Source organism: Mobula birostris, chromosome 12 (genome assembly GCF_030028105.1).
Source record: "Mobula birostris isolate sMobBir1 chromosome 12, sMobBir1.hap1, whole genome shotgun sequence".
In the NCBI taxonomy this organism is placed as follows: Eukaryota; Metazoa; Chordata; class Chondrichthyes; order Myliobatiformes; family Myliobatidae; genus Mobula; species Mobula birostris.
In genome coordinates this window covers 69,836,480-69,850,759 of record NC_092381.1, presented here as the reverse complement: position 1 = coordinate 69,850,759, position 14,280 = coordinate 69,836,480, and the positions used below count along the sequence as shown (strand labels likewise).

The following is a 14,280-nucleotide window of genomic DNA, read 5'->3' as shown; positions in this document are numbered from 1 at the left end:
ATGGAGCCTGTTTGCCACCCGTCGGAGCAGTCATCGTGGTATGGATTCGGCCGTTTCTGTAGCCAACCAAAATTGCTGGCTGCCCCAAGACTCAGAGCCACCCCGGATTGAGCTCCTTTCCTGTCCTTGCCTCCACTGGGTAAGCCAGGCTGTAATTGCCATTACCCTGTGGTTGGTTCTGTCCCTTCCTGTCCCTTCCCTCCGACGGGTAAGCCAGGCCGATTGCTGTTACCCTGTGGTTGGTTCTGTCCCTTCCTGTCTCTTGCCTCCGTAGGGTAAGCAGGCCATTTGCCGTTACCTTGCGGTTGGGTCCGTCCCTCCCTGTCCATTGCCTCTGTGGGGTGAAGTTCCGTGTCCTGCCCAGGAGTTGCTTCAAGAACATAAACCTCGAAGATCCCAGGCCAAGCTCCAAGAACACAAGCCTCAAGAGCAAAGACCACAGCCTGTCTCGAAGCTCAGGCCTCTACACTCCAGCCACATCCTGTCCTGAAGCCATGTCATGTCCTTGCCTGGTTCTGGTTTCTGAGCCTGAGGCAAGACCCAGGTTCCGGGTCCTTGTCCAGTTTCGGGATCAGAGTCAAAGCCTTGTCTCCTAGTCCATGGTTTCTAGTCCTGGTCCTGCTTTCCCTAGCTCAAGTCTGCATTCTTGTCCATGCTCCTTGCCTGTATCCTGTCACGACCCTACTCTAGTCAAGTCCTGTTCCTTGTACTTCTGTGTCTGTGTCTCGCATTTGGGTCTGTTCCCAGCACCCCATTGTGACACTGTCAGTGGTGATACAGTGGTGAAGAAAGCACATGGTGTGCTTGCTTTCATTGGGCAGCGTATTGAGTACAAGAGGCGGGATGTCATGTTACACCTGAATAAGATGTTGATGAGGCCACACCTGGAATGTTGTGTGCAGTTCTGGCCACCATCTGGGAAGGATGTGATTCCACTAGAGAGACTGAGCGAAGATTCACATGAATGTTGCTGGGAGTGGAGTGCTTGAGTTTTAAGCAGAAACTGAAGTAGGCTGAGGAGTGAACATAGAAATTTATAAAGTTATGAAGGGCATAAAGAGGGTGAATTATCAGAACCTTTCTACCAGGGCAGTCAAGTCTAAAACTAGAGGGTATTGGTTTGAAGTGAGAGGAGAAAGATGTTACTCGGGAAATCAAACTTTTATAGCATTGGAAAGACTTCCTACATTCAATAAGGTAAAATCTAACCTGAAAAGCATCCTTTCATTTATATGAGTGTGTCAATTCAAATACGAATGCACTGTCTATACTGGTATGGGCATGTGATGAATCAAACCTGGGAAAATGTTGAGTGGTTGCACACAATATGCATTTGGTCTCACCCACAGTGAACTCAGTGCTGAATGCAGAGGAAGAGAGGGAGGTGAGAGGAGCTGGCACCTAACCCTACAGAGGTTTAAGTGCAGGCATCAGCAATGTGCTAGCTTTTGCACTATAGCTAGCTGGCAACTCTCTATCGAACCTCTTGAATTTTGAGAGCTTGCGCCTGTCAAAGGTCTTTGGAAGGCTTTGTTTTTTTTCTGATACTTAAAAAAGTCCAACTAGGCTTAATTAAAAGTGGAAATGAAGTAGAACTGTACTAATATCACAGTCAAAGTTGAGTTTTACTGTCATGGAAAGGGATAAAATTGTGGAAATGCAGATTAATCAAAGATCACCTTCACACGTTGGTACAGGGGATGACCACTTTCCAGAGCTTTCACATTGCTGTCTCTCCGACCCGACCAAGGAAAACCCTCCTGCACAGCTATAAACACAGACTGAGCGGAAAGTGAAGTCTCCACCTGGGTGGGAACAGTTCTGATATCCATTTGCTGGAAGCTTTGGAACATCACACCTCACCGCTGAAACGGAACATGAATGTTTGAGTAATAAGTGCGCTTAAGATATTCTCAAAGCACTTCACCAGTGCAGTGACACCTATTACATGGGGCCAGGCCTGCAGCACATTGCACTTGCAGATGTCACAAACAAGAGGGTAAACTGGAGCTCACTCCACACTTCACTGTATTGACTGTTTTAGCATCTGTTTTATGTGAACGGTCAAGCTGTCATCAGCCATTCTTTGTTAACTCGGGCTACCACCTCCCAGCCTCTGATGCTATTTTCATTCTTCCCTTCTCCATCTGCCTGTCACCCTCCTTGTCTGCATCCTCCTGTCACTTATTAGCTCTTGCTCCACCTGTCCCCTACCTCTTTGATCTGGCTATCTCCCCACTTTCTCTCAATCCAGAGTACAGGACTTGACCATAGATGTTACCCTTCTGCTTTGAGGTACCTTCTGACCAGCTGAGTTCACACAGAGGCCAGCTTTTTGCTGCATAAACTAGCATCTACAATCTCTGGTGTCTCTGTGAGTGTCATAATACAGACAGACCAAGGGGTACGAGTACATAGTTACACAGTGGTGAAGAAAGCACATGGTGTGCTTGCTTCCATTGGGCAGCGTATTGAGTACAAGAGGCGGGATGTCATGTTACACCTGAATAAGATGTTGGTGAGGCCACACCTGGAATGTTGTGTGCAGTTCTGGCCACCAGCTGGGAAAGATATGATTCCACTAGAGAGACTGAGAGAAAATTCACATGAATGTTGCTGGGAGTGGAGTGCTTGAGTTTTAAGCAGAAACTGAAGTAGGCTGAGGAGTGAACATAGAAATTTATAAAGTTATGAAGGACATAAAGAGGGTGAATTATCACAACCTTTCTACCAGGGCAGTCGTCTAAAACTAGAGGGTATTGGTTTGAAGTGAGAGGAGAAAGATGTTACTCGGGAAATCAAACTTTCATAGCATTTTTTTTATACTCTTGCTAGCTAGCAACTATCCGTTGAACTATTATATGAACCTCGGCGCATTCTGGATCATGAGTGTGAAATGAACTGCTAGGAGAAGAGGAATATGGAAGCTCCTAAAAAGGAACTGTATGCCTACATATATTCATGCCTCAGTACAAAGGAACATTATTCCACTGTGGACCTGCTGTTCTTTTCTTGCCAATGCACAGATTGTAGTCACTGACAATTTAAAAACACCTTACTGCTGTGCTGTACTAATTGCTGTCTGGGTTCCAGCTCTCAATGACATTGTCTGCTGAGCCACAAGTCTATTGACAGTGTAAGTGCTGTTGATTTCTTTTGAAATGACTGAAAAAGAGGCGGTGCAGGGGAGCGAGCATTGCTCCCTGTTTACTGATGTTGATCTTAATGTCGTAGTGAGACATACAAGGGCTATAAGGTGCCAGGAAGTGGTTGAAGAGTAAGTTCCTGGAGTGCTTTGCAATGCAGAAAGAAATGTTATTAACTTACAAGATGTGCCAAGGTTAGTGCTCTGATACATAGAAGCAGAAGTCCAAAAGCTCAGTGAAAGGCTATCTTAAATGAAAATACAATCACATATATCCTTTATCGTCAATGTTCTAAGTTCTATGGTCATTTATTTAGCCTAACAAATGACATGTGCAGATATAGTGTCCTGAGATGCTTGGGAAAGAAGAGGTACTGCATTGGCCGTATCTGAAGTGGAGATCACTTGGTTAGTTACCAGAGACACCTTAGCCTTCCTTTCAGCAGTGATATGAGCTGCTCCGAAGGCAGAAGTGAACTCTCTGCCATTTATTCATACAGTGGCATGTTGTGATACTCTGAGTCAAGGCTGATTTCTCGTACTTTATTCTTTCAGAGACATCAGAATCAAAGCAACCACATTCTGTGAGGCCTTCCCTTGGAGGGATTGAGTTGTAAACTTTCATGGAGATAAAAATAAACTGGAGTGAAAGAGATGAAGGGATTCTGATGACAAAGTAAACAGGAATAACTAGCATAGTGAGTGTGGTAAACCGTATATATGTTGTAACTGGGTTAACTATCTGGACATGCCCCTCTGCCGACTGCCCCTGTGGCTCCTCCCACAGCTCCTGGAATAAAGGTGATTTCGCCTTGCCCCTCCCCCTCAGTCCAGGGGCAGACAGTCAGCATGGAAGTCGTATTGTACAGAGAATAAAAGCCTTTCAGTATTTACCCTACTTCAGTCTTTTGGAGTTATTGAAGGTGCTTCAGTGAGATAAAGCTTATGGATGGATCGGGCAGTGTCTTCTCCTGTATTACACTGAGTACACTCCTCACCATCTGGAAACACAAATGATTTCCTGAATGGAAATTGAAATGTTTCAGCTGAAAGGGCAACTGTCTTTATTGGTTCTGTCTTTAGACTTTAATACAGTAGGCAATAATGCAGATACCATCTTTTTATTCTCTTCCTTTGATGAGCTTAGAAAGTAGATTGCAGGGCGTGCACTGGTTCACAATCTTCACAGCCTCCACTCTTTGTACTGATGAAGGCTTAGTCCACCTACTTGAAAGGTAAATATTTGTGGTGTTGTGGGGAGAGAGCAGGAAGCAGCACAGGCTGAACTCCTCTTGCACAGAGATAGCACGATCTCATTGGACTAAACAGAAACTGACCAAACGGTAGCCAATCTGTGATTCTGATGGTGAAGCTGTGGAGGATTAAGTGGATAACAGTGAGGGATCTGATTCTCTCTACTGCAGGCACCCCCACAAGGGTCAGATCAGAGTCTCATTTTCTGGAGTCCTATAGCATTCTCCTCTAGGCTTCTAGATTAGGGTTAGTCCAGTGGCCATTGTTCTAATGACACTGATCTGTATTTGCTGGCATATAGACAAGAGTCAGAAGTTAAGATATGGTCCTCTCTTGAGGAATGGTAGTTAACATGATGGTTGAAGAATTGTGTGAAGACCTTGCCTACACAGCATTGTGCATGAGTAGTAGTTTGTCATGGTCAACAGAGAGCTTGCGCTGAGGGAGAGATAAACCTTATGAATCATCTGGAGGTCTTGGTTCTGAAGGAAAGACCAAAGCTCCACAGAATTGTAGCTTATTACTTGATATGCTTCTGGAGATTTGTGTATCACTCAGTCCAAAGCTCAAAAAAAGGGGGAAAAGCTGTGCATCATGGGAGCAGCCACCACAACTAGAATGACTTGGAGGGTAGTGAGTCTAGAGTGACTACCACCTTCAAACCTAGGACTTTATTCCGTAGAATGTAGGAGCTTGGGGTGGCAGGGGAGGGGTAACCTGATAGACTTACTATATAAGTTCCTGAGAGGCATAGACAAATTGAAAGCACATATTCTTTTTCCCAGGGACAGGATACTAAGAACAAGAGATTTAAATGGGACATCAGATGCAGTTTCTTCACATATGGTGCATATTTGCCAGAAATCATGGATGAGGTGGGAATCTTAATGAATCTAGATAACCACATGGATAAAAGAGGTTTAGAGAGCAATGGGCCAAATAGGACCAGACTATGGGCCACACAGTCAACGTAGATGAGTTGGGGCAAAGGGGTTGTTTCCATGCTCAATGGCTCTATGATTCAGTACAAGTGACATCTATTGGATTGCAGTGGGGAAATCTGAAAGCAACACAGTCTATGAAAGAGCTTTGGATTATTAACAACAGCTGGATTTTTGTGTTCATCTTTACGTGGTCAAAATGTTACTGTTGGAATGATGAGGGTAAATAGCAGCACTTTCACTTCCACTGTTAATGACATAAATCAGGTTTATTCCAAACTATAAAATTAATTGCAAGTTAATTATAGAATTATATTTGCAATTGGATTGTAACTGAAATATCACACATTATGAGAACCACCCTTGAATCTGCAGTCATTGACCAGGCTAATACGGTTCTCTGTTTAAATGGTCTCTGACATGTCCTGACAGAGGTTCTGTGCTTACCATGTTCACATTCTGACCCACTGAACCCTTCATTGCACCGGCAGGTATAATTTCCTATAGTTTCCACACATGCTCCATTTTCACATGAAGTAGGTTTGCATGAAGCTGTCAAAAGAAAACAAGACATGTACATGTCCGCAGAAACTACAATCCTAAAGAAGGACTCTTTACATATCCATTTTGCTAACCATAATCGGAGCACATTTTGCCAAATTCAAGTGTCTGCTGCCCAAATTTCCAAAACTACACTTTAAAAATTGTGAAGACATCAACAGTGTAGACCCAGATTTCCGATGTGTACTCCCAGAGTGAAGGGTCTCCTTTATTAATAAAGCAACGTCCTAATACTATTTTTTCCAGGTGTAATAAAATGTTTATTTTCTGTTGATTGGGGTGCTGCTCCTGATTTTCATTACTTAATCCTGAAGTCTACCATCTTATATTTCTGTTTGCACTCAATAAAAGTTGATCAATTTCATTCACTTATCCTAAAAGATTAATCCTACCATTTAACATCCTTGAAGTTAAGAAATATATTTGTAAGCATCTCCACAGGGGAATAAATAAGCACAGCTTTTTAAGCACTCACTGTGTGATTAGATTAGAATAGAATTAGACCCACTAACTATCAGTCTTTATTGTGTCATTATGTTTATTTTGTTGGTTATTTTGCATACATGCAAGTTATGTATAATTTGTTAATTTACGTTTACATTAGTTATGTTTGTCTTCATCTTGTAATGTACTGTGCTGCACAAAGCTCATTTTCATGGGTTGTGAATCTGTGGAATTCATTACCACAGATGGCTACGGACGCCAAATCATTGGGTATATTTATAGCGGAGGTTGATAAATTCTTGATTCGCAAGGGTGTCAATGGTTATGGAGAAGAAGGAGGGACATTGGGGTTGAGAGGGATAATAAGTCAGCCGTGATGGAATGGGATAGCAGACGCAATGGGTCAAGTGGCCTAATTCTGCTTCAATCACTTATGGTCTTATGGCATTTATATGCCGCGTACAACAATAAACTTGAACTTGAATCTTCATCATGAAAATGGAAGTAAAACTAGAAATGATATCGAAACCTCTTCTTGTCATTACTCTGTGAAATCTTCAGGAAAATCTATGTGTCAACATTACAGGCTGACCAGTGTAACAAAATGGTTCTATTTTTATAGGTGCCATAAGTTGATTTTGTCCATAAGTCGGAAAATCACTCGTTATTCTAACTATATGGTACCTCCGGACTATTGTAATGAATGATATCAAATGCACGCAGGTCTGACGAGAAAGAGCAATTATTGAAAGTGGAGAGAGCACAGAAGCTGGTTCTGCTGATCATAAGAACAAATGTACTTTAATAATATCATGGGAGCTCAAATGTACTGTATATGGACGTGTTCATAAATTAGGTATTTGGTAACTAGGAGGATGATCTGTACGTGAGAGTACAGGGTGATTAATAAAGATTTTTAAATTGATTATTTTTCAAGCATTAAAACTGTACTGAAAATAAAGTGAAAGAGTGAAAAAAATAATAATGCAAAGCCCATTATATTTCATTAGTTGATTTTTTTCTGTTGCCCTCTTGTCAACCCAGAAATTTTTGTTATCCTCACTTGCCTTTGAAAACATACACAGAAAATTTATACACCAAAGGCAAATTGAAAATGGGAATGTCAAGAAAATATGAATACAATTATTTAAAATATTCAGTATTTTCTTGATGAAATTCATTGAAAACAGAAACTTTGAAAAACTACTCAAGGAAGAATAAGTGAAAAATTGCAAAATCTGCAATGCCGGCTTAGGAGAAGCAGTTACAGTTGTGGCTGGATCAAGAGGCAAGCTTCCTCTAGGATGTTCTTACTGAAGTGTACATAACTAAACATCCCAAACACACCAGCTGGACAACATCCTGCGACCATAGCACAGGGCCTTGCTATGAGGTTGAATCAGATTTTATGGAATAAGTTGCCCTTGGGATATCTATACTAAGTAATCACAATCTAATTTATAAATTTGAAACAGCTACAAATTCTTGCCTGAGGCCCTTCATTAGTTATCACACCACATTAGCAGCTTAGGAAAACATCTTACATTTAATGAAAACTAATCAGCAACTACCCTTCACTAATGGCATGCTGATCTACCTGCTGTTGCTGAATATATATTTAGCTGACCAACGTTAAGAAAGCTGGAGCATTAAGATCCAATTGGCAGTCCTGGCATCAAATTGGCACTGCATGCTCAATTTTTTTGTAACTAATTTTAAACTCCAAATACATTTAAAAGGACTAGGCCAACAGAACCTTACCCAAGTAGCATAGAGCTCGTTTCTGTCTTTCTGTACAGGGATCGTTGTTCCATTTTCCTGCATCTCTGTCTCTCTTTATATAGATTTCCACACAATCCTCTCCCCCTGGAGTTGGTTCACCTTCCGCCCAGTTTTCTGCTTTCTTGTCCAGTGATTTATTTGTTCCAACCCAGGTCCAAACACCAGCAATCTTCCTTATCCCAATCCAGTAGTAAGTTGGATTTCTCGGTATCACCTGATTTAGATGATTAATTTCCTCTTGGTTCTGAATTGCAACCAGGTCGGTGTAGCGGTTTTGGCAGTATGCTCTGGCCTCTGGCCATGTCATATTTGATTGTGAATATTCATAATTCCATGTCTGGACTCCCTCCCAACCTACAAATGCTGTGAAAGCAAAAACATTTGCAATAAAATTGAGAATTCTGGGCATAGACAAGAGATTCAACAGCACCTGTAAAGTAAAAAGTTGTGTCTTGGATTTTGCACCAATAGCAGAGCTGGCCTTGGAATAGTCTCAGTGACCTACTGTACATGGTACGGTCTTCCCTTTCTCCAACGTGATCTGCTGTTGAAAATTGATTCGAAGGGATTCCTCACAACTCGAATGACAGCAAGCCATCTGAAGAGCCAATCACATTAAAGAGGAAACACTCTGGTGTCCAAGAGGAAGAAAGTCACAACTGATAACCCGGGAGGGGGAGAAGATGGCGGCGTGATGGCAGTGCACACGGCCACTTCAGTGATGAATACATGTTATCTGTCGAGTAGGGGACCGTGCACAATTCTGATTTGATGGAGACAGACGTGAGAGCACGGAGGAACATCTGGAAAACTTCTGAAATGCCCGCTTCGCTGCCGCTGCTACTGTGTGGTAACCGGAATCTCCGGAGCTGAAGGCCCCGAAATCCTCGGCTTTGCGTGTTTCAGTGGCCGGGGAGAGGTTGAAGGCGCTCGGGAGGCTGTATCGGAGGGGCTGGTCAGAGGCTCAAAGTTTTCGGACGGGCGGACTCAGTGTCGGCTGTGGTCGGCTGCTTCCAAGGCATCAGCAAGCTGACGGTACCTGGAGGTTTATGGAGTTTCTCCCTTTTGCCGCCTGCTATCAGGGACTCGGGACTTTGAGACATTTTACTGTGCCCTTGGTCTGTTCTTCATCAAATTATGGTATTGTTTTGCACTGCTGTAACTATATGTTATAATTATGTGGTTCTGTCAGTGTTAGTCTTTGGTTTGTTGTTTTCTGTGATATCACTCCGGAGAAACATTGTATCATTTCTTAATGCATGTATGCATTTCTAAATGACAATAAAAGAGGACTGACTGTTCTTATAATCTAATCTAAAAAAAAACGATGAAACACATGCAACGAGACAGGTGGTCGCAGAATCTGTTGAGGTGAGAAACTCAGTATGATGGAGCTCAACATTAAAAAGGGAATAATGAAATAATCATATTTGTAAAGCATTTTCCATGACCTCTGTACATATCAAAGCAATCTGAAACCAATGGATTGTGGTCATTGTTGCAGTGAAGACCAAAGAGCGGCCTATCATGATTGTATTGAAGTATGGAGTAGGTTCAGTGTGTCAGATTATCTACTCCTGCTCATATTTCTGTGCTCTTATGGGAGTTAAAACTTGATCAGGATACTGGGGATAATTTCCGTTCTCTTCTTTAAAGTTTTCCTTTGAAGCCTTTACATCCATTATAAATCAGAGCACAGTGTACAGGAGATGGGATGTTACACTGAAATTGTATAAGACATTGGTGAAGCCAAATTTGGAGTGTTGTGTGCAGTTCTGATCAGCTATCTGCAAGAAATATATCTATATGCTCGAAAGAGTACAGAGAAAATTTACAAGGATGTTGCTGGGTCATAATGTCCTGAGTTATAGGAAAAGGCTGAATAGCTTAAGATTTTATTCGCTGGAGCATAGGAGAATGAGGAGAGATCTTATAGAGGTATAAAAATTATGAGTGGTACAGATAGGGTGAATACATACAGGCCCTTTCTCTTCATGTTGGGTTAGACTAGAACTAGAGGACTTAGGTTTGGGGTGAAAAGTGAAATATTGAAGAGGGATCTGAGGGGAAACTATTTCACTCAGGGGGTGGTGTGAGAGTGAAATGAGCTGTCAATAGAAGTGGTAGACACTGGTTCAATTTTAGCACTTAAGAGAAGCTCTCCCTCTACAATCACTCTGAGCACCGGTGCCCCACAAGGCTGTGTACTCAGCCCCCTGCTGTACTCACTGTACACCCATGATTGTGTAGCCAAGTTTCCATCGAACTCAATATATAAGTTTGCTGATGACACAACAATTGTAGGCCGTATCTCGGGTAATGATGAGTTTGAGTACAGTGAGGAAATTAAGAACCTGGTGGCATGGTGCAAAGACAATAACCTATCCTTTGACGTCAGCAAGACGAAGGAATTGGTTGTTGACTTCAGAAGGAGTAGCGGACCGCATGACCCAATTTACATCGGTGGTGCGCAAGTGAAACAGGTCAAAAGCTTTAAGTTCCTTGGGGTAAATATAACAAATAACCTGACTTGGACCAACCAAGCAGAGTCCACTGCCCAGAAGGCCCACCAGTGCCTTTACTTCCTGAGAAAACTAAAGAAATTTGGCCTGTCCCCAAAAACCCTCACTAATTTTTATAGATGCACTGTAGAAAGCATTCTTCTAGTGTGCACCACAACCTGGTATGGAAGTTGTCCTGTCCAAGACCGGAAGAAGCTGCAGAAGATCGCGAACATGGCGCAGCACATCACACAAACCAATCTTCCATCCTTGGACTCACTTCACACCGCACGCTGTCGGAGCAGTGCTGCCAGGATAATCAAGGACACGACTCACCCAGCCAACACACTTTTCATCCCTCTTCCCTCCGAGAGAAGGCTCAGGAGCTTGAAGACTCGTACGGCCAGACTTGGGAACAGTACAGATCTGGGCCGTACCCTCCAAATATCTCGACCTGCCTCTCGGTTTTTTTGTACTACCTTACTTTCCCTTTTCTATTTTCTATTTATGATTTATAATTTAAATTTTTAATATTTACTATCGATTTGTACTCCAGGGAGCAGGAAGAGCAGAATCAAATATCACTATGATGATTATACGTTCTAGTATCAATTGTTTGGCGACAATAAAGTATAAAGTAAAGTAAAGTTTGAATAGGTATACAGATAAGAAAGATATAATAGAAAATAGGTGCAGGAGTAGGCCATTCAGCCCTTCGAGCCTGCACCGCCATTTATTATGATCATATGGAGGGGTATGGACTGGGTGCTGATAGATGGGATTAGGTAGAAACTAAGCTGGCACAGAAAAGATGGGTCAAAGAGCCCGTTTCTGGGTTGTAGTGGTCTACGATCCTATGAATTACAACAGCCTCTAACAGAAGGTTCATGCATATTCTTGATGCTATGCTGAAGATTCAGCCTGGATTTTACCCTCAGATCTCAAAACAGGATATGAAGCTATGTAGATATGAACAAGGAAAATGTGTTGATTTTAATTTCTTTTCCTGTTTCAAAAAGGAGAGAATCTATGCCAAAATCACAATATTTTCAGAGAAATGGAAAAGTAATAATGTACCATATATGACAACCAAAAGCCCAGCATGAGAAACACTCTTCTGAACCCAGATTTTGACACGGAATGCCTATTGAAAGAAAAAAAACATTAAATTTCTTCATGTAAATAATAAATGAACAAAACATATACATAACATTGCAAAATACATACAGGTATTATATATTATTTATCTTGATGTATTAATCAAATTTTACACTACATTCTACGCCTCAAACTCATTGATAATAATGTCTTCATCACATCCTTCCCCATACTCAACAAAAGTGTCACCACACTCTTCCCTGCACTCACTGAGTGTTATTACAGCCCTCCCCTCACTCACCGAGAGTGTCACCCCTCCCCACACTCACCGGGAGTTTCATCACACCCCTCCCTGGGCTCAACAAAACCCACACCCACACTCACTGGCAGAGTCACCACCCTGCGTTCCCTCCAGGAGTGACAACCCTCTCCTGCACTCACAGACAGACTGTGAAACCCCTCCAAACACTTGCTTAGAGCCACAGCAATGCACACAGTTATTGTAAGATAGTTCTCATCAACTCACTCACCCTCTGCCCCTTTGTCTCATTCTAAATTTGCCCTCTAACACTCAGGGCGGAAGTAGGATTCTCTCTGGGTCAGAGAGCGACACATCTCTGGATCGGGACTTTCCTCATGGACATCCCAGTGGTTTACCCCCTTGTGCTGGTGTCAGCAGAGCAGTTTATTATCTCTATGGTAGGTAATCATCTTATGCTCCTTCCACACGCCTTCCTCCTATATTGAAATGAGCGCTCAGTCTAAAGCGTGCGCAGGACACCCCTCGCCAGGTTACTGCACACTCCCTATGACCATACTAGATATGCTGCCCTTATCAATCAGGCAGAGAAAACCAGGCTGCCCCAGAGGAGGCTGAGGTGGTGCAGAAGGGCATCTTGTGCCATTGCATCTATCCTCTCCAAGCAGCAGCTCAGAAGCAGACTATGCAAAAGGAGGCTGAACAGTCACACTGGAGAAGGGTTTATAATGCTGGATTTAAATGAAGAAGTACAGGAAGAGGCATGAGTGAGCCTGGGCACCTGAAAGAGCTTGTCGCCTGTTCGTATGCCTTTGTAATCCCATGATAGTTGCTGCTAATGTAACTGCTACAGATGCCACTCGTACAAGATCATTCAAAGGTTTAAAGAATCTCCCAAAATGATGTAGGTAATCCATTGAATGCCTATAATTGTTGCCTTTTAAGGACATGGTCAAAGATACATCAGCTTGGCCCTCCTCTCCATAGGAAACAATGAAATTTCACTACTTTGCCAGCTATAGGAAAGTGGGCACCAGTTTGCCCTAACTCTTCCTAAATCCCATATATAGGACCTGATTTAGTCTCAACGGCAGTTAAGGAAAATGACGACGATCTATTTAACAAAATATAACCTTCTGAAACAGAAAATGCGTTACAAATTAGAAACTGGTTTAATCCCAACAGCTGCTATGCAAATAACAAAAATCCATTTTAAAAACCCTCTGAAACAGAAAATGAGAGAAAATAATATATAAAACCTACCATTTCAGGGAAATGTTCTGCCTTTGATTTCTTCTCCCTGCTTTTCCCTCTGTTGGTGTTTTGATAGTTATAAGAGCTTCATGTTATGGTGCCTGTACAGAAACTCAGAGCAGCACAGTGACTGTTGGTGAGTCTGATGTCTCTGACCACGAATGTAACCTCCCTGTCATCAGATTCTCTAATGAGAAAACTTCCTGCAGACTTGTTGAAAGAAAATGTTTCTGCAACAGAAAAGTTAAGCACCAATTGCTGCTGAACACAGTTTTAATCAATTACCAAATCATTTATATTCAGAAACCAACTTTTAATCAAGCAGTTTGTTGATGACACGCGCAATAAATTTGTAGAAATATGCCATGATACTTTAAACTGCAGCTATGTAAAGGGACGCTGGAAGCAACACTCTTAATTATTTTATTTAAGAAAGAATTTCAAAGTAGAAAATTGAACTCAGAAAGAAGATTACAAGCAATATCCTGAATTCAGGATTGCTCAATTAAGACCCTTAAAGAGAGGCACAATATTTTAGACCATTTAACTGTCCCTAAATTCTGAAGATACGGGCAGAATTATTCTGTTGATTGAAATATTGAGGTAGAGCAATTTGATTGTACTTATTTTGTATTGATGATGGCATGAAAGTTAGGTTAAGGATTTGTACGTGAAAATTTCAGGAAATGATTCTGATGATCCAATAGCACCTAACCAGACCTTTGTTTCTTTCACAAACAAGAGAAAATCTTCCGATACCGGAAATCCAAGCAGCGCACACAAAGTGCTGAAGGAATTCAGCAGGCCAGGCAGCATCGAAAGAAAAGAGTACAGTCAATGTTTCAGGCTGAGACCCTTCAGCAGGACTACTGGAGAAAAAGAGATAAGGAGTCAGAGTTAGAGGGTGGGGCGAGGGGAGGGAGAAACACGAGGTAATAGGTGAAACCAGGAGAGGGGAGGGGTGAAGTAAAGAGCCAGGAAGTTGATTGGTGAAAGAGATACAGGGCTGGAGAAGGAGTAATCTGATAGGAGAGGACAGAA

At 42.2% G+C, this 14,280-nt stretch overlaps 1 protein-coding gene across 2 annotated transcripts in view; it reads right to left on the bottom strand.

The window, feature by feature from the left end:
* LOC140206015 (E-selectin-like) overlaps window positions 1-13,388 on the bottom strand; it is a 43,489-nt gene extending 30,101 nt beyond the window's left edge. Inside the window, exons 1-5 of one of the 2 annotated variants that reach the window (XM_072274041.1) lie at window positions 13,249-13,388; window positions 11,706-11,772; window positions 8,107-8,490; window positions 5,788-5,892; window positions 1,680-1,865 (exon numbers count right to left, since the gene is read on the bottom strand). In XM_072274041.1, the coding sequence (XP_072130142.1) occupies window positions 1,680-1,865; window positions 5,788-5,892; window positions 8,107-8,490; window positions 11,706-11,772; window positions 13,249-13,251 (745 nt within the window). In that variant the 5' untranslated portion in view covers window positions 13,252-13,388. The remainder of the gene's footprint in view (window positions 1-1,679; window positions 1,866-5,787; window positions 5,893-8,106; window positions 8,491-11,705; window positions 11,773-13,248) is intronic. The other variant, XM_072274042.1, reaches the window with a different exon arrangement.
* Window positions 13,389-14,280: the final 892 nt, after the last annotated feature.